This window comes from Psammomys obesus, unplaced genomic scaffold (genome assembly GCF_907164565.1).
Source record: "Psammomys obesus unplaced genomic scaffold, mPsaObe1.curated_primary_1811, whole genome shotgun sequence".
In the NCBI taxonomy this organism is placed as follows: domain Eukaryota; kingdom Metazoa; phylum Chordata; class Mammalia; order Rodentia; family Muridae; genus Psammomys; species Psammomys obesus.
The window spans coordinates 19,161,432-19,185,341 of record NW_026593286.1 but is presented as its reverse complement, the minus strand read 5'-3'; the positions used below and the strand labels follow the sequence as shown (position 1 = coordinate 19,185,341).

The following is a 23,910-nucleotide window of genomic DNA, read 5'->3' as shown; positions in this document are numbered from 1 at the left end:
AGATAGATAGATAGATAGATAGATAGATAGATAGATAGATAGATAGATAGATAGGTAATAAAAATTAAAAAAAATTTTCTATAAGGGGAAAGAAAAAAAGATGACATGAAGAACTAAAGTTCTCAATAACAATGTGAATCATCTGGTCACATGACTTCACCTCATCAGTAAGTACTTCACCCAGGCTCTTTAGAAACAGAACAGCACGTGACCTAGTAATTCCACTCTGAGAGCTTTATCCAAGAGAACAAAAACCATGTCTACACAGAAACCTGCACACAAATGTTCACACGTGATTCCTAATAGGAAAAAGTAGAAATAATCCAAATGTCCACCAACAGATGAATTAACACAACATGATAAATCTACACAAAGAATAACATTCTGCCATAAATAGGAATAAAATGTTGATATACACTTCAACACAACAGACCCTAAAGCCATCCTGCTAAGTACAGTAAGCCACATACAAAAGACCAATTATGATCCCACTTACAGAAAACATCCAAAATAGGCAAATCAGTAATGCCAAAGGCATAGATTACTGGTTGCTTGGTAACCACTAACTACTGGTGAGAAAAATAAGAAGAGCAATTGCTAGCAAGGATGCTAGTTTTGGTTTTTTGAGAGAGGTTAAAAATATATACTAGAATTAAACAGTACCACAATAGCTGGAAAGATGGCTGTAGAGGAATTTTAATTCTGAACATGGCTGCTCTGGAAAGAGATCACTCCCAAAGACCTCCTACATCTGTGTGATCCAGCTGGAATGCATATCTTTAATCCCAAGAGACAAAGGCAAGCAGATCTCCGAGTTCAAGGCCAGCCTGGTATAGAGCAAATTTCAGATAAAGAAAAGCAGGGGTGCAGGAATGGTGGTGGGTGACACCTTGAAACCCAGCATTGAAGGGAAAGAAGCATGCAGATCTCTGAGTTCTAGTCAGTCTGTTCGGTCAGTTTGGGTGAGTCAGTGAGTTGAGAGGCACTGCAGCGGAGCTGAATTCATAGCAGTTCAGTTTGTGGAATTCAGGGGCACTTTTTACCATGAGAGTTTTAGAGAGAGAGGTTGAAGGGAGAACAAGCTAGACACAGTTAAAGACAGAGTGAACCAGAGAATGAGAAGGAGCCAGAAGATTAGAACAGATTGCTAGAGTCAGTCTGAGGCCAACTGGAGCAAGAAGTCAGAAGCTGAGAGAAGCCAGATTGAATCAGTCAGCTAGGAGAGGAGTTTGAGAGTTCAGAAAAGGCTAGAAAGGGTGAGCTTATCTGGGAGTAAGTCTCAGAGGCTGAAAACATTCTGGGCCTACATCAGATTGTATGAAGGCTAGAAGCTTCTAGGACTCAGAGGAGGTTAGCACCAGAGGCAGTAAGCCTCCAAGACACAACTGTATCCGGGGAATAAAAGATACTTTTTACAGATGGTTCAGTAGGTACCTATGCTTGCTGTCAAGCCTGATGACCTGAGTTCATTCTCCAGGACTCACATGCTAACTGAAGAAAACCAACGTGCACAAGTGGTCCTCTCCTCTGACCTCACACAGAAGCCATGGCTCAAGCATGCCAACAACATACATACATACATACATATATACATACACACACATACTAACAGAATACAACAGTGATAGCCGAATGATTTTGTACATATCCTAAAAACCAATGATGTACATTTTAAAAAATAAACTAGGGGCTGGAGAGAGAGTTCATGGGGTAAAGTACTTGTCATGTGAATGTGAGAATTACAGTTTGGATCCTCAGCACCCACATAAATAAATGCCAGGTGGCCATAGTCATCCTCCTGTAATTACAGCTCAAGATGCAGAGACAGGGAATCCCCTAAGCAAACTGGCTAGAGAGACCCCCCCCTCAACATATAGGGTGGAGAGCAATCAAAAAGACATCTGACAGCCAGGCAGTCGTGGTACACACCTTTAATCTCAGCAGAGGCAGAGGCATCTTGTGAGGCCAGCCTGGTCTGCAGAGTTCTAAAAAAATGACACCTGACATCAACCCCAGGCCTCTGTACGCACACACATGTACCCCTGCACATGTGATCATGCATACACACGTGCATGCATGTCCATATCACACACATAAACACGCAATAACAATGAAGCTAAAACAACAAATTCGAACCAGATCTTCTGATGACTTGGGTAGAAAAGAAGACGAAAGTACCCATAGGTGGATGTATACCACTCTCTCATGTGCCCATTCATAAGCTGGCCTTCTGAAGTGGTTATATCAAAATGGTTCCACAATATCACTAAGGCCACATGACACATACTCATATGCTCGAAAGAATAACAATGAAAATTAATACTAATTAAAATTTATGGAGCATTTACTATGCCGTCAGACACTATATTAAACACTTGGTACGGATGACCTCCTCTCCTTTCTCCCTGCAATCCTTTGAAGCATGTACTATCATCACCCTTAACAAATATATATGAGGAAACCGTGGCACAAATAATCTTAATATAGCTCAGGGCCAGTCACCCACCTACATGACTCATCCCAGGTAGCTAGATTCATCAATACTTTGCTATGCTGCTCCAACTGACTATACCTTCCTCATTTTTCAACATGTCTTTTTAGATGGGTGCTTGTGTTTAAACTTCTGTAGCCAAGGCTGTTTTGAACACCTGATTCTCTCTTCCACCATCCAAGTACTGAGATTATAGGCCTGCCCCACCATAGGGGCTAACCTAATCTCCAAATAAATAAATAAATAAATAAGTCACAAAATTCACGAACTTTCATACACTGGGCATAAAGCAAGAGAGAGGAGGGTCTCTATTTCAAAATAATAGTTACCTGAAGTCCAGCAATCCTAGGGGGGGGGGGGGAAGCTGTTTCTGTGTTTCTGGAAACATCAAAAAACTGTGGCTGAAACTAAATAGAAGGCTCTATTTCCCAAAAACCAAGAGCCTGGCATCCTGAGATAAAATTCTACACTGTTATCTTAAATTAAAGATAGGTAACTCAGTTTCTCTATGCTCAAATCTCAAAATTTAAGTGAGAGAGCTGTTAGCAAAAACAACCAAACATATGTATATGTATAGCTGTCTGTGTGTATGTGTGTGTGTATGTTGTGTAGCTATAATATATATAGTGCCTTGTGTGTCTAGACATATTCCACGAAATACTTCACCAAATAACCATATGATAAAAGTCCAAGGCCTAAAACGCAGGAGGAAGATGAAAAAGGGCATCGTGATCAAAAGAGACTACTTGAAAAACAGCATTTAGGAAGGGGTGGAAGGCAAAAGGTCACCACTGGCCTGGAGCTCGGAGGGACTAAGAGTGGCTTGTTCCTACCGTGATTAACGCGCCGGAAAATAAGAGCAGACAAGCTGGGTGGGTTATGTAACTCTCCGAAGTCAGGGGAACTGTCTGGACTTGACAGAATCAGGAAAGGTAAGCCATGCTTCGGAAAGAGTTGTGCAAACATCGTGTTCATTGCATATTCCTTAAGGAAGTGGCCCTGGCCTCAGAACCTGCTCACCAAGCCTGGATTCCCAACCCTATGTCCTGTGCCCTAATTTCATTCTAAATATTCTGTTTCCCTGAGGCACGACTTGGTGGAACTTTAATTTCACCAAATTCCTTTAAAAAAAAAAAAATCATTGTTTAAGGAAAAATAAAAATCACAGTCCTCTACCCCCACCATCCCCAGACCCACACTCGGGGATGTCTTATTTATGACTGCCTTTTTCTCCTACCTCTTGTGCTTATCCTTATATCAAAGTAACGTTAAAAAAAAATAATAATAACAACGCAAAGCTGTGCATAGTGTTCCCTCCCAAAGCCTCTTAACACATAGCTAGCGAGCGTTAAATTTCTCCACATTTCACAGCTTACGCTACAACGAACAGTCAATAGGCTGTCTGTCCCTGGTCCAACACGCGTTACTTTTTATCACAAGAAAGATCTCCTCACACCCAGTCACTGAAATCGACTTCTTTCGGTCAGGACTTCGGGTGAGCTAGCCAAACTTTCTTGCCGACGGAGAAACCCACACTCGCCCATCCTCATCCGATGGGGACCCCCTCTGGAAACTTCTCTTCCCAGCCTTGCCCCTGCACCGAACAGCAGCATCGCCCTGGGGGCACGAGCTGCCTCCGGGGAGCCGCGCTTTCCGAGCCAAACAACATCCGAACCAAGAACCTTAGGGCTTAAAACCTCTTATCCAGGACGGGCTGTGAGGGAGGCAAGGGGGCTCGGGGGGCGCCGCGGCGTGACCTCACAGAACCCCCTCCCCGGTTCAGAGGACACCCGGGGACCCCTCCACGAGGGAGGCCCGGCCGGGTACGCACCTGACCAGCGGCTCCTTCTCGGGCCGCGCGGGCTCCTCCAGGCACCGGCACGGGCAGCAGCAGCAGGCGCTCCGCAGCCAGCGGCGCAGCCCCATGGGGAGCGAGGCGGCGAGCCGGGATCCCGGAGCCGGGCGCGCGATGGCGGCTGGGGCGTGGGGACCGGGACGGGGGCGGCCGCGGCGTCACGGGCCGGGCCGTGCGCATCACGCCGCGGCCGGCCGCGGAGGACGCGAGCTGCGCGGTTTCTGCGGGAGCTCTTTTTCCCTCTCTCTTTTAATTCCCCGGGTGCCGCCCCAGCGCATGCGTCCCGGCGGCGTCCCGCTGCTGCCCTCTAAGGAACGTGCGAGCGAGCCGGCGCGCTCCGGCCGCACCGCAGAACCCCGGGGGTGGCCGCTGGGCAGCGGGGGGCCTGCAGCACGAGGCTGAACCCAACCGTCCTCTTAATTGGCTTCACTGCGGAGGAACTGAAAGGTCTTTCACAGCACCCACTTTGAAAAAGTGTTTTGTTTTGTTTTGTTTCTCCAAACTTCCAGCCCTTGAACAGTCCTCAAGGGCAAAAAAAATAATAATAAAAAAATATAAAAGCAACCACTTGTGAGTTCTAGAGTTTCTTTTTATGTGATATTGGGATAGAGTTGTATTTTTGTGAACTTACCAAGTGGGTGCTGGGAACAGAATCAGAGTCCTCTGCAAGAGCAGCAAGCGCTCTTAACTATTAAACCATCTCTCCAGTTCCCAAAACCCCTCCTCTTTTTTATGTCCAGACAGTAGCTTTACCCCACCCATCTTAATTTTTTTTAATTAAAATATAATTACACCACACACACACACACACACACACTCTCTCTCTCCTTTCCTCTCTCCAACCCTTCCCATGCGCACATTTTTGTGCCTGGCTTGTTTCACTCAGTGTCATGCAGTCTGTCAGTGTGTGTACCTTTCTGTCTTCCTAACCCAGACATACGATGCGATCTTATGGATGCCAGTGTGTTCTCTAACCAGATGGTGAACATGTAGGCCCATCCCAGCCTTTTGTACAAGGTTGGGCTGCAGTGCACATCCTTGAACGGATGAACTTGGGTGCATCTATATCAACTGAATAAAGATTTGGAGGCTAAATTGCTGAATCATAAGATACCCCTTTAATCTTGATGAATCTTTCCAAATTGCTCTCCAGTGAACAATTCCAACTTAGACTCTGGCACAGGAATGTCCTATCCCCAATACAAGTAACAAAGGGGTTTTGGTTTTTGCTTTGATTTATTTGAGAAATCTTTATCAGCTTTGTGTGAGGCATGTTTTAGGGCATGTGGATTGCCCAGTGAATAAGGCCAGCAAAAAAATAAGTGAACGTTTTACAGGGAGAGTGGCCAAACAAAATAAACACTTATCAAGTATGTTAAATTAAGTTAGTATATATTATAGAAAAACTTAGGCAAAAAAAAATGGGGGGGGGATAACAAATGCCATGGCAGGGTGCGTGTGCCTAGAGGTCAAACCTGGGTCTTGCTCACACCAGTCTCCACCCCTGGGCAACACCTCCAAGCCCCCCCCCCCCCCCCCGTGCTTTACTTTTTTGTTTTGTTCTAGACAGTGTTTTCTCTGTGTAGCCTTGGCTGTCCTGGACTTGCTTTGTAGACTAGGCTGGCCTTGAACTCACAAACATCCACCTGCTTCTGCCTCCCCGTGGGCTGGGATTATAAGCGTGTGCCACCACAAAGGGATCCCCAGTATTTTATTTTGAAAAGGTCTTATGTAGCCCAGGATGTCTTCAAACCCCTGATACAGCTGAAGACAACCTTGAACTTCTGACCTCCGGCCCCCACCACACAAGAACTGAGATTACAGGTAAGCTGTCACACCCAATTTCTGCAGTGCTAGGGATCAAACTCAGGGCTTTGTCATGTTAGTCCAGCACCATCCCAGGCAACTGAATATGCCTCTTTAATGACTTGGATCAAGAGGTTAGCATTCAGCCTTAATAAAGATCATGTCCAGTTTATGCCTACTTTTAAATTACTAATACTTTTCTCTCTAATTTGAATTTTAAGACATGAATGAAACAGTTGAAGTTCCCTTTTTAAAATTCTCTTAAAGTTCACCTACTAAAGGCTGACGAGATAATTCAACAGTTAAGAGCACTTAAGTGCTCCATTCCAGAGGTCTTGAGTTCAATTCCCAGCAACCTCATAGTGGCTCACAACCATCTGTAATGGGATCTGATTCCTTCTTCTACTGTGCATCAAGACAGAACACTCATGTACATAAATTACATGAACACACACACAAAAAAAAGAGTAGGTGAAAAGTTTCACTTATTATGTCTATTTACTGGAGGGGGACGGGAGTCTATGAGTGTCCTGACAGTTGTGGGCTTCAGAGGATAACTTGCAGGAATTGGTTCTTGCCTTCCACCTTCCCTGGATTCCTTTCAGGGATACAACTGAGATTTTCCAGCTTGCCTTTCCCTGAGCCACTGAGCCTGTGCCCTGTTTGTTGGCTCTTTAAGGCTCATCACCTCAGTGTCTGCCAGTGTGTGTCCTGCCGGGAGTTGACTCCCTTCTTCTCTCACTTCCATGAGCTGCAGGAACTACCGTGCTTCGCCCCCCACCTTCAGCTCTGTAGCTGAACACATCTAATGAGCCCATTTTCCCTCTCAGACATCCTTCACAGAGAGGCAGTGAGCTTCCCTTTTCAGAGCAATTCCCCCAACTGCTCTGCCGCCTGAGTTGACACCAGCATCACCAACCACACACAGTAGCATCTGACATTTACCAAGAGCCCCTGGGCACCTCATGTCAGGGGAGCTGGCAGTCCCCAGGGGCAACTGGTGACTCACAGAGCCGTCAGCTGCTTGATTTCACAGCAGAACTAGGAAAGGGGCCAGCCTCTATTTTTAGACTTCTCTGTGTCAAGGAAGACTCTGAGCTGTTTTGAAAACAGTTCGTATAGTTTGGAGTCCTTCAGGAATTTACAGACAATTACTGAGAGCTGGAAGGGGGAAAGGAAACACGCAGGAAGGAAAATAAGAAAAATTCAAATATTTAAACCTCAATGCTGCATCATTGGTGGATTCCACCAAAAATCTTTAGGGTTTCCATGGAAAGTTCTGTTTAACTTTTGTGGCTCTACTTAGGGGTTGTACCTCTCCAGGAGAGATGTGCTAAGGCACAGTGGAGAACCAACATGGATCAGAGAAATCACATCAAGAAATCCCAAGAGGGCAAAGGAGATGGCTCAGTGGATAAAGGTGCTTGATGCCAAACCTGGCACCTGGGTTTGATTTCCACGATAAACGTGGTAGAAGTGAACTGATTCCCAAAAGTTGTCCTCTGACCTCCACATGCACATCATGACATAGTGTGTGTGTGTGTATGTGTGTGTCCAAGTGTGTGTGTCCAAGTGTGTGTGTCCAAGTGCAAACAGACACACACACTAAAAACAAGATATTAATGAGACCCGATAGGCTAGGGTCAGATAGAAGGGGAGGAGGAACTCTCCTATCAGTGGACTAGGGGAGGGACATAGGGGGAGTAGAGGGAGGAAAGGTGGGATTAGAAGGAGATGAGGGAGGGGGCCACAGCCAGGATACAAAGTGAATAAATTGTAATGAATAAATAAATAATAAATAAGATAATATTAATAATATAATAAATAATATAAATAAATGTAAATAATTAATAAATAAATAATAAATAAGATATTACAGGCGTGGTGGCACACGCCTGTAATCCTAGCACTCAGGGAGACAGAGGCAGACTGATCTCTGTGAGTTCGAAGCCAGCCTGGTCTACAAAGCAAGTTCCAAGACAGCCAAGACTATACAGAAAAACCCTGTCTCAAAACAAAACAAAACGATATTAAGATATTTAAAGAGCCAGGATTAGAGAGATGTCTCAGCAATTAAGAGCACACACTGGTTTTGCAGATGACCTGTGTTCAGCTCCTAGTACACACATCAGGCCACTCACAACTGCCTCTAACTCCAGCTCCAGGGGAATCTGATACCACTGGACTCTATAGATAAATGTGCGCGTGTACATTACCCACACTCAAACACATATATGAAAGGCCAGGCCTGGTGGTGTCGGGGGACCGATGGTGGTTGTTGTTTTGTTTTCTCTGTGTCCTCCTGGCTATCCTAGAACTTACTTTGTAGATCAGGCTGGTCTCTGTGTTCTGGCTTGGTAGTATATGCCTTTAATCCCAGTTCTCTGAAGACAGATAGGCAGATTTCTTTAAATTTGGAACCAGTCTCAACTATAGAGAGAGTTCTAGGCCACCCAGAGCTACATGGTGAGACCCTGTCTCAATAATAATAATAGTAATAATAATAATAATAATAATAATAATAATAATAATAATAACAACAACAACAACGGGACTGGAGAAATGGCTCATCACTTAAGAGAACTCCTCTTGCAGGGGATGAATCAGAGGAAGATTTGACAGAATAGGATATGCCCAACTCACACAAGACCAGAGAAGGAAGGAGGACTTCAAGGGAGGAGGCAGTTTTACCAGAACAGTTTCACAAAGACAGGTTGCAGAGAGAGAACAAGTTACAAACAGATGAGGACAGAATGAACCAGAGAATTAGAAGGAGGCAGAAGATTAGAACCGATTGCCAAAGTTAGTATGAGGCCAAGCAGAGCAATTCAGTTAAGATGAAAAAAAAAAAAAAGCCAATTTGAATCAGTCAGCTAGGAGAGGAGTTTGAGCCAGAACAGCTGAACTGAATCAGCCATCCAGAGTTCAGTAAGAGCTGGAAAGGGTGAGCTTATTCAGCAGTAAGTCTCAGAAGCTGAAAACATTCTAGGCCTACATTAGATTGTATGGAGGCTAGAGGCTTCCAGGACTGGGCCTAGGATAGCAGAGAGAGGCAGTAAGTCTTTGAGAAGACAATTAAATCTGGAGAATAAAAGTTACTTTTACATAAAAGTTGAATTCTTCCCAGGTTTGAAATAGTTCTGTAAAGAGCAGTTAAGAGCACTTGGTGTTCTTCCAAAGATCTTGAGTTCAATTCCCAGCAACCACATGATGGCTCACAACCATCTATAATGAGATCTGGTGCCCTCTTCTGGCCTGCAGACAAAATATTGTATAAATAATAAATAAAGGTTTAGGGGAAAATTATTATCAACAGAAAAATGAACACAGACTATATTTATTAAGGTTTTCTCGGGGTATCCTTGGAGGGAAGTAGTAGCAAGCACTGAGTGTCTTGCAGTCTAGGAAAACACAGGTGATGGGGCAGAAGGGCGGAGAAGACAAGCAGAGAAACAGGAATACAAATCCTCTCCAAGTCTGACTTGTGCTTTGGACACTACCTAAGCGTGGGGCATGCTCCTTGGTTAGTTCTTTGTCACACTGATCTTTTTTCTGCCCTTCATGGAACTGTAAGGGGTTATGTCTGAAAGAAAAAGAAGTTGTCCTTAGTAAGCAAAAAGGATATTGAGTTAACTCATAGAGAATGGGAAAAGTCCAATAGGAATGCTCCGGGCACCCAAGTAGCCATGGCCTTTAGTCTCCCTTTCAAGGAACTGTCCCTAAAGTAATTCATATCTCAACCTCAAGCATTCTCCATCTTGGGTCCTTGTGTTTAAGATGTGAACTGTGGAAGGCGTATTTACTCGGCCTACTTTGGTCATAGCCCGTGCCTGGAAGAGGATAAGGAGCAATGGGTAGTGAGGTACCCATGGAATTGAGGGTGTTCAAAAGAAGACAAAGGAGAGGTGTTCTCTAAAAATGTAGTTTAAATATAGGGGTTCAGACAGAGTACAGTCCTGAAGGAATAAAACTCAGCAAATAAGATTGACTAAAATAAATTTTCCTACTTTATAGATAATGAAACATATAGGAAAAGAAGTTAGGTGTTAGTATTGACTATTCATAAAAAGAACAGTTCAAATATTTTTTGTCTGGAATGCTTTTAAACTGCAAACACGGCCAGACTAAAAGCAGGCTGTCATATAATAAATGTTTGCTTTGGAGAAGACATTCTTTAGATTCTTTAAATGGAACTTAAAAGGGCTGATAATAAAAATAAGACCTGCTCTGTTTATATTTTCTAATTGTGACTGAACTTGTAACCCTGGACATGTAATGAAAAAAATCAAATACATAATCTGTACTACTTAGGTAACCATTAGTCTGCCTTTGTTCTGTGACACCTGTATAAATAAAGAAGTAATCTGGTTGCTAGTCAGTCAGAGCAGCAAGATTCCCCTGACCATTTTGCCTGACTCAGTCCCTCATCTCCTCTCAGGAAGGACCCCTGGTAGGAAAATGGCTGAAGCACCATTCTAACTATATCCTTTATATCTAACCCTACCGTCAAACCAGCTTACCATAGCAAGCATTGATCAACCATCGTCAATGATCAGTGATCAACCAGGGGATGAGAGCTAGATTCTGAGGTCTTTCTTGCCCTGCAAGGACATCTCTCTCCCCCAACCCAGTACCAAGCAGCTCATGTTCTCCCAGCTCTTATGACCTTGAACACAACTAAAGGACAACCTGTCATGCTCTGCCTTTTCCCACGAACATCTACTTGTTGCAAGTCACAAAATCACAAACTTAAAAAAAAAAAAAAAAAAGAGTCTACAGAATCTATAACAAGTCTCAGCACCTGGCAGACATAGGCAGATCTTTGTAAGTCCGAGGCCAGCTTTATCTAGATGGCAAGTTCCAGGCCAGCTAGATCTACATAGTGAGATCCTGCCCCCAAAGAAAAATAAAAACTATAAACTGTTGGCCTTCCTGCTCAGATGAGTGTCCTGGGACCCCGGAGCCCAGAACCGCACAGCTCTGAGGGGAGAAGGTATCCCAATCAAAGGGTATCCTGAGACACAGGACCCAGAATCCACACAACAGTGAAAGAAAGCCTCCTCAGGAGAGGTGGTGAAGCTTCCAGAGGAGGTGTACTCGGCAGAGCTGAGGTGCTCCGGAGCCTCAGCCCCGCTCCACTTCTTGGCTTCTTCGGATGAAAGAGTCACACCAGGCAGCAAATCTCATAAAAGAGACTTATTGAAAGGGTCTAGGGTGTGGGGGGATGAATCCAGTGAAGGCTGGCCCTGCTCCTGGGTGAGGACAGCAGGGAACTGAGCAAACACAGGCTTTATATAGGATTTTGATTTTTTTTTTTTTAAGGGGGTGGAGCTTTCTAAGTTAGGGCAGTTCAGGGAAGGATAGGTTTTCCTGCTCAGGGTTTGGTGGCTTTTGGTTCAGACTTTTCACCTAAACTTAGCATGATCTGGGTCCTATTAATGGGCTGGAGATGACCTTTGTGACAGTTACAGAGGCTGGAAACTGGAAATGCTGTTATGACAGTTAGAGAGGTCTGGGGGAGGGACCTGGTTCTGGAGCAACTCAGGAAAGAGGCTCCTCCTCTTTCCTGCCTTGAGGGTTTACAGAGCTTACAAAGTATACAGAGGGTGTCCACTGCAAGGAAGCCTTTCCCTGTCAGCATCAATAGCCAACAATAACAGGGAAAGGCCAGGATGGATATTTGTTCATTTTTTTGCTTATTAGAGCCCCAAAGTACAATTTCATTGCCACAGATAGGCACATTTCTGTCTACAAGGTTTTAGCTTCCTGTTCCTTTATATTACTGCTCCTGATGAGATATAAAACAGGGCATGGTCCAGCAACTCTCCCATGCAATTCTTACACAGATGAAGGAAGATACCAGATAAACCTATCAGGGTTGCGTTGAATCTTGGATGATTCTCCATGCTGCCACCTTGTGGCTTTCACTGTCTGCAAGATTGCACAGACGGGGCCTATGACCTGAAATGGATCAGTGAACCGGCTTTCCCTCCACCGACCAAGCTGCAGCAGGCCAATGCCTCCAAGGACTCACTTTTAATCACAGCAACATCTAAATATTTAAATAACTTCTCAGCCTGTGAATGCCCAGCTAAGTGAAAAAAAATGCTGTCCTCTCTTCTCTTGCCTATGAGAGTAAACAGGCAATACACATACATATCTTTTTTTTTTTTTTTTTTTCAAGGCAGTGTTTCTCTGTGTAGCCCTGGCTGTCCTAGAACTCACTCTATAGACCAGGCTGACCTCAGACTCACAGAGATCCACCCGACTCTGCTTCCTGAGTGCTGGGATGCTGGGATTAAAGGTATTTGTCACCACTGAAAATCTATTTCTTAAATTACATAAAACAACAACAAATGACTAAAATTGAGATTTTTTAAATGTATTTATTGGACTGGAGAGATGGCTCAGCAATTAAGAGCACTGTCTGTTCTTCCAAAGGTCCTGAGTTCAATTCCCAGCAACCACATGGTGGCCCACAACCATCTGTAGTAAGATCTGATGCCCTCTGCTGTCCTGAGGCAGACACGCAGGCAGAACACTGTATAAATAATAAATAAATCTTTAAAAAAAATAAAATGTATTTTTTCCACTTTTATCTATTTAGATAAGTTTGTCATGTCAGCATAATAGACACAATTCCACAAAAAAGATCCATCTTTTGGCTAAATGCACTGGTGAGAGATTTTAACTACATAAAATTCATGATTAGAGCACACACCTTTAATCCCAGCATTCAGGGAGACAAAGGCAGGTGGGTTGCTGTGGGTTCAAGGCCAAAGTTGTCTACAAATCAAGTCCAGGACAGCCAAGGCTACACAAAGAAACCCTGTCTCAAGAAAGAAAAAAAAAAATCTGGTTGGGGTTAATAAAAAAAACAAACTGCATTCAGTACTGCCTAAGGATGTGGTTGACTGTACAGAATACTCTCTCATGATGTTGCCCCCATTGTACTTTGTGATGTCACCAAGAAAAACCTCCCCTCGGAACATTTCTCAAAATACATCCCACCAGGCAGTGTCATGTGGCTATACATGACTCTTTCTAAGGAGGCGCCTGGGGCTCCTAGAGATGGGATGAACAGCGCAGGCTGGACAAGGCCAAGAACCAGAACAGGACATGAGGGAGGAAGGGGGAGGGCACGCCCCTGGGCACAGCCGCTGAAGCTGTGCCACAGGAAGGAGGCTGTTGCCGATGAAGACAGTATATGCTGTGTGCCAGAATTCAGGAAATGTGTCGTTCACTCTAAACGTTTGATTTGGTCAGAACTGAGCGCTGCTTTCGCTGTGTGAAATTTGCTAACTGTGTCTCAGCTTACCTCTCCCTTCTGATACAGAGCCTCCGCAGGATTTTACACCACCACCACTGAGGCACAAGAATCAGTTCAGCCACGTAGTGGTGGTGGTGGTGGTGGTGCATGTCTTTAATCTCAGTATTTAGGAGGCTGGGGCAGGCAGATCTCTGAGTTCAAGGCCAGCCTGGTGTACAGAGTTCGAGGACATCGAGGACTACACAGAGGAGCCCTGCCTCAAACAACAAACAAACAAACAACAACAACGACAACGAAAAAAAAAAAAAGAAAAAGGGGGAATCAAAGCCAGTCTGGTCTCCCCTCCCTTTCACTTAAATTGCTCATGAAGACTGGGTCCCCTGAGTCTGTTGCCAGACTACTTGGATTCATCATGAATGCTCCGGTACCAGGGAAGACTCATCTCTGTCCAGTTTCCATAGAAGAATTTGTGTAATGATTTCACTCCAAATGATAGCTCCCCTACAGGTCTTGGCATCTTAAAAAGAGTTAAAAAACAAACAAACAAACACAGGACATGGTGGCATACATCTGTGATCCCAGCACTCTGGGAGGCAGTCTGGCAGATCTCTGTGAGTTCCAGGCCAGCCTGATCTACAAAGGGAGTCCAGAACAGCCAAGGCGACACAGAGAAACCCTGTCTCGAAAAACAAAACAAAAAAACCCTAAAGATGTACATCATAGAAGAATAAATGTTTTCTACAGAAAAAGAAGACTTACAAAGAGGGAAATCTTTAGCTGCTGCCCACACAGGACAGGTTGCTTTAAAGACCTTGAGAGAAAACAGAAGAATTGTAGTTCTCAGTTAAGACTGTCACTTAGAGCCAAGCTTCCCATCTCAGCCTGCCTTCCTTCACAGGAATATGTCACCAAGTGGACAGTAATTTCTCAACCTCTCTCTTCCTTTCCCCTCAGAGATAGCTGTGGCTGCCCTGGAACTCACTATGTAGACCAAGCTAACTCACAGAAATCTGCTTGTCCCTCCTCCTGAATGCTGAGATTAAGGGTGTGTGCCACTACGTCCGGCAGGACAGTAATCTGACAGTCTCCCTAATCCAATCTTCAAACTGGCATTAACCTGCAGGCCGCAAAAGCCGGTTCAGAGTGAAATCCTTCACCTTTGTGGCCCTCACACCGGCACACTTTGATCCGTTGTGTGATGGGTGAAGCCTCCTGTGAGGGTTAAGCGGATTGTCTCAGGTCTCACACAGCTACTGTATAGTTGAACGTGGACCAGCCTGAGCCCTCACTATTTTGATCCACTCTGTGGAGAAGCTGTGACGTGGCACTAGGCATATTCTCAGCAGACTCCCCTCACCGCTGCTCAGGGCTCAAGCCAGTTCACGTCCACTTGGGCCAGCCCTCCCTTGTTAATATACTCGTAGAGGGGGCTCTTCCTTATCAAAGCCACGCTTGGCGAAAGGTTGCAGAGGCGTCACGGGGCCTTGTACTAGCAAGGGACACAGAACAGACAGGAAAGGCTGTTGGTAGCACAGGAAATCGAATTTATTCGTCCCCTGTGGAATTCTAGCAGAGAGAGGTGTCAACTGGACGCTTCAAGAAGTTTCCAGAAAACTTAGTCCCGCATAGCACTAGTTAGGAAGTACACAGGGCTGAGCGGGTACCCCAGCCACTGCAGTCTGGATGGCCCTGAAGAGGAGCGGGTGTCACAAAGGGGTAGTCACAAGTCTCAGGGGTCCCCTGCAGGGTTGGACAGAAGGGAGTGGGGCCCCTCAGGAGTGCTTCCATTTTACCCAGGAGCTAAGGTCCTTTCATTATGTAACTCACCACTAGCCCATGATTGTATAGAAGGGGCCCTGGAGCCGAGGAGGGGAAGTCATTACCAACAGCAGGGCCCAGTTTTTTTTTTTTGTTGTTGTTGTTGTTGTTGTTGTTTTTCCTGCACACAGTATCCAGGCACTGCTGTTGAAAAAGCTTTCCGTCTCTGTTACCAGCCTGTCTTCCGACCTCCTTCCTAATCCCCTGGGTCCATCCCCAGCCACGCAGAGCCCCATGACCAGACTCTTGAAATCCTAGGAGATGTGTTACAATTCCAACCTAGGAAGTAGGAGTGGCAGGCTGCACTGTCGGCTGAGCCCAGCGGAAGGGAAGTTAGAAGGGAACACTGTGTGAACGGCCCGGCTTTTGGAGCTTCGATCTATCAACTTTGAACGTTCAATCTTTTTTTTGTATACAGTTGAGGCCTACGAAGTTAAGTATGGAAAGTACGGATAAAGTAATTTATCCAAGGTCACCCGCCTAGAAAATTGGCCAAATCTGACTTTGAGCAAATGTTATAACGTTGTGAACATAGAAACCCTCAAATAGCCGGGCGAAGGCAGGTGGATCTCAGAGTTCGAGGGCAACCTGGTCTACATATCGAGATCCGGAGCAGACAGGGGCTACATAACGGGGAGAGAGGCTGTGCCCTGGTCTCAGAACCGTAGCTCCATCTTCCCATCTATCTTCTCCCAGAGCGGTAACCACACCTACTCTACAAAGTACTCTACAAACTACAAAGTAGTTTGAAGTCCTACTTCCTCGAATTACTGACCCTTGAATCAGGTCAGCAGCCCCCACCCCCTCCGAGATTCTGAGGGTGTTCACATCATGATCTATCCCAGGCTTAGTCACTCCACAAGCGTCTCGCTGAGTACCCACTGCACCTTGGGCACCCGACAGGGGGCTTGGCTCACTGAGAGAAATCCTGGTGATTCCAGAGCCAATAAAGAGAGCAGACTGGATTAAGAGAGTCCAAGGGCTGAACTAGCTACAAAGGCCTAGGCACCGTAACATCCCAGGATCGCGCTTTGGACGGGCCCTGGAGAGGACTTCTGTCGTTAAGTGACCGAGTGAGAGAAGGGAGGACACGATGACCGGTGACCATCACACACAGCTTCAGGACTGGGAGAAGCGCCACGGACCCAGCGCCGACCACCTGACTCGGAACCAACCCTCGCCAACTAAGAACAGAGGTCCCCCTACTTCAGCCACCGTCCGCTTCCCCGGCTCCCCAAGCAATCGGACCCCAACCCCACTTTTCTCTGCGCAGGCAAAAAAACGATGACCTCCCTGGCCAGCCGGTGCGCCGCGCGGTGGCTGCCCGGAGGAGTATTGATCGCCCCACCCCCTTTAGGGCGGGGACATGCAAATCAGACGCGGCGAGAGCGCGCGCGGAACGCCGGGAGAGCCGGGGGCCGTGGAATCTGGGGCTGAAGCTGCGGGTGCTGGAGAGGGCGGGAGGCCGGGAGGACGCGGACGCGGACGGCGAGCGGAAGGAGGCGCGGGGAAGGCCGGGAGGGCGGGTCGCGAGCGGTGACCACGATGTCAGTGTGTGTGGCGGGCGCAGGGCCGGGGTGCGCGGCGGAGATGGGGCATCGCTTCTCGGCCTTTTGGCTAAGATCAAGTGTAGTATCTGTTCTTATCAGTTTAATATCTGATACGTCCTCTATCCGAGGACAATATATTAAATGGATTTTTGGAGCTGGGAGTTGGAATAGGAGCTTGCTCCGTCCACTCCACGCATCGACCTGGTATTGCAGTACCTCCAGGAACGGTGCACCCCCTCGGGGGAATTAATCGTGGTTAAATAAGAGAGTTGAATTTTTACTAAAGTTCAGATTTATTCTTGTTTTTTTTAATTTTTAATTTTTTTTTTTTGCTTGGCTTCTGGACTAAAGCACCTACCTCCCGTTTCCACGAGGTAGGGCCTTTAAAATTTATTAATGTAAAGTGTTCTGGCCTGCAAGTCAGAAAAGGGCACTAGATCTCATTATATATTCCCCAAACACACCCATGTGGTTGCTAGGAATTAAACTCAGGACCCCTGGAAGAGCAGCTAGTGCTCTTAACCTCTGAGCCATCTCTCTAAACCTGTTTGTATGGTTTTTTGAGACAGGGTTTCTCTGTGTAACAGCCCTGGCTGTCCTCAACTCACTTATAGACCAGGCTGGCCTTTAACTCAGATACACCTTCCAAATGAGTTATGTACTGGCTATCAAGTCAGGGTAGGCTGTGCTCATTGATAGCTGCCTCCGCCTCCCTTCTAATTTCTAGGGGTTTTTCCTTACCTGTCTTACATAAACACACCTGGCTGAAACTTCTGTTAAGTCTTAAAACTGTTTGGACACTTGTCAAAGAAGGTTAGGACTACTGAAGCGGTGAAGAGCTCTGGATGCTCTCCCAGAGATCACAGGTTCAATTCCCAACACTCAAGCGAGGGCTCATGATGGTCTGCAACTCCAGTACCAGGAAATTGCCCCCCTAATGGCCTCCAAGGGCACTGCATGCGGCTTGCTAAACATGATCTATGCCCCAAACACCCAGGCACACAAAATGATACAATTTTAAAAAGGAAAGCTCAATAGACGTGGGATAGAAGTGGGTACAGGGACCACTGTACCGGGTCCCATCTAGACAAGACATTAGTCTAGCGTTGCAAGGACAAATGGGTATCTAATGCCAAAATATCATTCCCAGAGTGTGAAGCACACAACAGGACCGGTAGAAATGTTTTCACGCTGACTTCAGGCCACCTACATGCTGTACACGGAGTGGGCTGAAAAAAAGGCCACATCTGTGGTGATGTTAATATTTTCTAGCTCTTTGCTGCTCCTGCCTGCACTGTCCTGTTCTCCACAAGTCCTGTAATTCCAGGTTCTCCATGTTTCCAAACAAGAATTCCCTCAACTACAAGCCCAGATTTCCGTATGTGTTCATGGCCCTGGTTACTGGTTGGAGACAAGTGTGATGTCCCAAGCCTTTAATCTCATCACCTGGGAGGCAGAAGCAGGCGGATTCCGGTGAGCTCAAGGCCAACCTGGTCTACCTAGAGAGTTCCAAGCCAGTCAGGAATACAGAGTGAGATCCTGTCTCTTTTTTTTCATAGGTATTTCTGGTTTTGTAACAACTGACGTGGGCCCTAGAAAATAAAGGGTTGGCCTGCCTCCAACCCCGGACAGAAAGCCCTTGATTTCAGGTATTTTCTGTTAGTTTACTCAGCACAGAGAACACCTCCTTCCTCACCTCTCAACCAACAGGCCTCAGCCTGACCCTTGTTGGCCAACAACAGGACCAATGTTCTGTGCGATGGAGGGAACCAGGATTCATAGCAGATGCATCTGCCGTGCACATTCACACAGTGCTCAGGGGAAGAGGACCTGGGAGACAAGAAAAGCGAGAGCTTAGACTAAGAGCAGGAGAGGGAAAATCAGCCGGAAGCGCAAGAGGCATGGTCCTGGGAAGGCAGAAGTCAGGCCACAACTTCCACACTTTTTCTCTTGCTTAACTACAGGGTATACATACCTGCACAGCAGGCCCAACTATGTGCCACCAAAGCCAAGTCAACTCCCATAATTGCTTTTCCCAATTAGACAACAGAGGAAAGGGGCTCCGAGATCCGTTTTGTTAAGACTCAACTGCTGGTAAGGCTGACCTTAGGGTGGTGCTCTACACATGCTGTGGTTAGCAGTCCTCAGGCTAAGAATAAGGTCTTACCGATTTCAAGGTTTTTCCCCTTTGTTCACAGAAACTTATTTTTTTTAAATCTTTTATTTATTTTTTATTAATTACACTTTATTCATTTTGTATCCCCCCATGAGTCCCTCCCTCCTCCCCTGCCGATCCCACCCTCCCTCCCCTTTCTGCATGCATGCCACTCCCCAAGTCCACTGATAGAGGAGGTCCTCCTCTCCTTCTTTCTGATCTTAGTCTATCAGTTCTCATCAAAAGTGGCTGCATTGTCCTCTACTGTGGCCTGGTAAGGCTGCTCCCCCCTCAGGGGAAAGTGATCAACGAGCAGGCCAATCAGATTATGTCAGAGGCAGTCCCTCTTCCCATTACTATGGAACCCACTTGGACACTGAACTGCCATGGGCTACACCACAGAAACTTATTTTGAAGCAATGAAGTTATGGGGGGTTGTTTTCTTCTTTTTTTTATTTTTTAAGATTTGTTTATTTTATGTATAGGAGTGCTCTATCTGCAGGCACCTGCACGCAGGAAGAGGGCACCAGATCCCATTATAGATGGTTGTGCGCCACCGTGTGGTTCGGTTCCCGAACCGAACTCAGGACCTCTGGAAGAGCAAGACAGTGCTCTCAACCTCTGAGCCATCTCTCCAGCCCCTGGAGTTAGTTTGTAACCATCACAATTCAGCTTGCTTTCTCCTTTCTATTCAGCGTAAGACTCCAGCACACAGAACACCGCCACTCACATTTAGAATGAGTCTCCCCACCCAAGGGCCCAGGTGAGCAGGGACCACAGTGGCAGGGGTCAGGCCCCATCTTGCGAAGGGCTGCTAGGCTCCACTATCAACACCAAAGACCCCCATCTCCGGTCCAGAGAGAACTCTCTGCATGAGGTCAAGCTGACCAAGAGCAAATAATTAAAAATATGTTTATGTTCTGAGGAAAAGGTTTATACCTTCCGCTCTGGGAGAAATCCCCGTACCTGATCACATCCACCAACAAACTATGTTTCTGATCAACATGTCCTATGGCCTCGGTGGTCAGCAAAATTCCCCAGCTACACGTGCAGCTGTCTTTGAGCACAAGCTGGCCAGGATCCGTTAAATTAAAGGTCAGAAAAACCTGCTTTGTCTAATTAGCACAACTTGAGTCAGAGCCAACCACCTGTTCCCCTGGCAACCCCTTGCAGGAGCCAGTTATGGTTTTTGCCTATATAAACTGACTGAAAAAGGCTGGGTGTCACGGTTTCGATGTTCCTACCCTGAGCCGTGTCCCTGGTATCAGTCTGTGTCTGGAAATAAAGTTGTTTGTCCCCCCCACCCCCCGCTCCTCTTATGGGGCGTCCTCAGTGTTTCGTTTGCACAAGCCCAGACCCAACACCACTTTAACTGCACCAACCTAAAAAAGCTCCCCCTTGCCCAGCCAAAGCATGGCAGACTTTCCCTGGGGAGAGACAACATTTACTCACCCCAGAAAGGGAGTCCACCGCAGAACAGAGTAGGAACTGCACTGACGTCCAATTTGATGAACCAGTGGGTTTTTGTCGGGGTTACTAACAGGACTGTGGGTGAGGGGTTAGCTTACAAGGCGCAGGGACAACGTGAAAGCAGCTCTCTACCCTGCTTGCAGGGCCCCTCAGAGTCTGAACATGTCCTTCTTGCAGCGTTTGGCTGGTCAGTCTCCACCTTCAGCAACGTCCACTTCCTGTTACACCGTTGTGTAGGGGTTCTCAAGACGATTCCAGAGTTTCCTTCTCCGGGGCACTCGACCTTTTGTTCATCTCCTGAGGTTAGTGAGTCCCCAGCTTCTTTCCTGCAGGTGACATTTCAAATGTGGAGTCAGTGTTGCAACTACGTAATCACCCAGCAGGTTCAGCCTGCTGCTGTAGTCCAGACAGCCCTGAGGGGAGGGAACGCAAAGGGGCAATGTGACAAAAAGGACAGCAGGAATCCTCTGCCAAGACATAAGAGGCTGCATTACTGTATTTCTTATGTAATTCAGCATTAATCTTCTAACAGAAGAGGGAAGTCACAGACAGCAAGGCCTAGACAGTGTCTGCTCAATGTCAGAAATTAAGTTTCCCATCTCCTTGACGCCAACACGACTCACCACCTCCTTCCCAGCTTCCAACTGTCCCCCTCCATGAGGGAGCCTCCTACATTCCCTGGATACCTTAAAAATCAGTCAACGATTATATCTTAAGAAATAAGTTACATCTCCACGTGTGGGGTTGGAGTGACAGACAGCTGCAGCAGCTGAGGGCTGGAGATAGGGCTCAGCATAGGGCAGTAAGGACAGAGGACGCAGAGCTGCCTCTTAGGAAACCACTGCTCTACTGAATGATCACAGCATGCCAAGCACAAGATCAGCCATCTGTATCTGTTTCCCTGTAGTGGAAGTTCTGGTGTCTTTACAAACTCGATTATGTTATGCAAACCTGGTTCTGTTTTAATCCCAGGTGTGGGAATATGGGGCTGATTTGGACTGTCCACAGCAGCAGACTGTTTGCCTCAGTTGGGCTCTGAGAGGGGCTCTTTGCCAGCTGCAGACAGTTTAATTCTGAGGACTCTGGAGAGGGAGTGAATGCCAAAACCCAGAGAGAGAAAGGGGGCTCCAGGGAAGAGGAGCTCTTCCATGCTGCTCTTGGTTGCTGCTTTTGCAGTTTGACAAGAAGAAGTTGCTGGGGATATCCTAGAATGATGATTGGACTTGCCCCTAGGAACCCAAAGACCCTAAACAACAGGAAATAGTCTAAAGAGAACTATGCCCCTATACCCACTAACCTTCTTTCTCTTCTACCGGTGCTGGAAGGGTTGCGATGGAGAAGGGAGGTAGAAACGTAAATAAAATAGTTTTTTAGAGCACACCAACATTTTAAGTACCTAATTCCAGTCAAGAAGACCCTGGGGCTATCAACATGGTTCTACAAGTACAGGTGTTTGCCACCAACCTTGGCAACCTGCTGAAAAGTGTAGCAGAAACAAGGCAGGCTCTGGGTTTCCAGCTGGTTTGCGTAAGGACCTGATGGAAAAAAAGCAGACTATCAGCTTCGACATCACAAAGATCCAATTTTCAAATACTAGTTTGGGGGAGGGTGTTGTTTTTGGTTTTAAATGAAGAAAACACAGCTTTCCTTTAGGAATTAGTCTATGTGTGTGGAGAGGGGCATGTGTGAAATGGCTCCTACCTAAAGAGAGGATTTTTCCCAAGTAACCCTCCATGGACTAAGTCCCAGGAAAAACTGGAGGACTTAGAAGATGCCGCTGTTCCCTGACTGTCCCTGTCAATTTCCAGAAGAAAGTGAGTGAAGGGCTAGGTTGCTAATGTCCCATTGCCTCCTTCTGAAGTCCCCTGACTGGACCATTCCTAGTTTGAGAACTCGAGTAAACACCCTATTTGGTTTCTTTTTGTAAATAAAATCATATTAAAATAAATTCTTTGTCTGCGTCTGGCACATGCTGGTAGCTGCAGAAACCAGAAGAGGGCAGCAGATTCCCAGGGCCGGAGTTCCAGGCTGTTCCAGGCTGTGCGCTGCTCTGAATGGATGGAAGAGCAGCAGGTACTTTAACGTCGGCTCCTCCGTCCCTTTCTAAACTTTATTGTGTGTGTTTGTATGTGATGGAGGAAGTACATATGTACCAATGTACACATGTGGCGGTCAGGGGACACCTTTGAGCAAAAACAAACAAAACAAAACACACCTGGTGGTAAATTACTGGGACTTGGAAGAACTTGGAGGTTTTCTTCCTGGTGTCAGTTGAAGTTGTTTTTTTTTTTTTTTTTTTTTTGTTTTGTTTTTTGTTTTTTGTTTTTTGTTTTTTTTGGCCAGTTGTCAGTAATCCAAGCACAATCAACAAAATTTCCTATACTCAGACATTATTTCTATGCATAGGTACTGAAAATAGAAACATTCAAGTAGCAACGAACCTTCCTCTTTCCCAGCTGTAAGAGAAAGTAAATCACACCCTCCACACACACACGCGCGCGCACACACGCATTTTCACAGTGAAAGGCATATCTTAACCCGTTGTGCAACCTTTTGTGACCCTTGTTTTCACCTTACAGATCGTGATCCTATCCAAGCCACCCCAGGAACCGCTCAGAAGGCAGGTGTGGGGAGATCCTTACAAATGTCTTGAAGAGTACACACTCAGGCGACACAAAAATCATATACATTGCTGCTGCTACGACACACTGTCTTGAGAGGTCCACATTCACACGTGGGTGCGCACTGTCCTTTTCCTGCGTGCCTGTTAACTCCTCGGCTTAAGTCTGTTTAAAAATCTTAAATTCAACCCTGCTTCATCCTAGTCGTCCAGAAATTCTAATATGTAGTGAGGCCAAGAGCTTTTTTTTTTTTTTTTTTTTTTAAAGACTCATTTTATGTGTATGGATGTCTTGGCCTGTGGTCCACAGATGCCAACAGAGGGTGTTGGCTCTCCTGGAACTGATAGACAGCTGTACCACATGGTAGTAACCGAATCCGGATCCTGCAAGGGCAGTTAAGTGCTCTGAACCACCCGGTCCTTTTTCCAGCATTCTGGGTAGCGAGAGGTCTTTGAGACTACCCGAGGATGCTAAACACCGCGTCCCCATTACCCCAGGCAGGACTAGCTAAAATACGCCGGACCACTTCTAATTCGCGCGGGCGGGAGCAGGAGCGGCGGGAAGGCGGGGACACCCACGCGGTCAGGTTGCTGAGTGATCGGGTCCCTCCAGGTGAGGGAGGGGAAGGACCAAACAAGGAGAGCCTCGAAGTCAGCCTACCGCGCCGCGCCGGGCCTGCTGAGAGCCGGCTGCTCAACCCCAGGTCGCCACGCCCTCGCTGGGGGCGGGGACATGCAAATCAGACGCGGCGAGGGCGCGCGCGGGAACGCCGGGAGAGACGGGGCCGTGGAATCTGGGGCTGAAGCTGCGGGTGCTGGAGAGGTCGGGAGGCCGGGAGGACGCGGACGCGGACGGCGAGCGGAAGGAGGCGCGG

At 46.6% G+C, this 23,910-nt stretch overlaps 1 protein-coding gene and 1 non-coding gene across 2 annotated transcripts in view; one reads left to right on the top strand and one right to left on the bottom strand.

Annotated features, from left to right (window-relative positions):
- Mreg (melanoregulin) overlaps positions 1-4,610 on the bottom strand; it is a 58,918-nt gene extending 54,308 nt beyond the window's left edge. Inside the window, exon 1 of the mRNA XM_055616866.1 lies at positions 4,323-4,610. Coding sequence (XP_055472841.1) covers positions 4,323-4,417 — 95 coding nt within the window. The 5' untranslated portion in view covers positions 4,418-4,610. The remainder of the gene's footprint in view (positions 1-4,322) is intronic.
- A 12,227-nt stretch (positions 4,611-16,837) lies between these two features.
- Positions 16,838-17,028, top strand: LOC129684094 (U2 spliceosomal RNA). The gene has a single exon (XR_008721279.1). It is a non-coding gene; the product is annotated as a U2 spliceosomal RNA (small nuclear RNA).
- Positions 17,029-23,910: the final 6,882 nt, after the last annotated feature.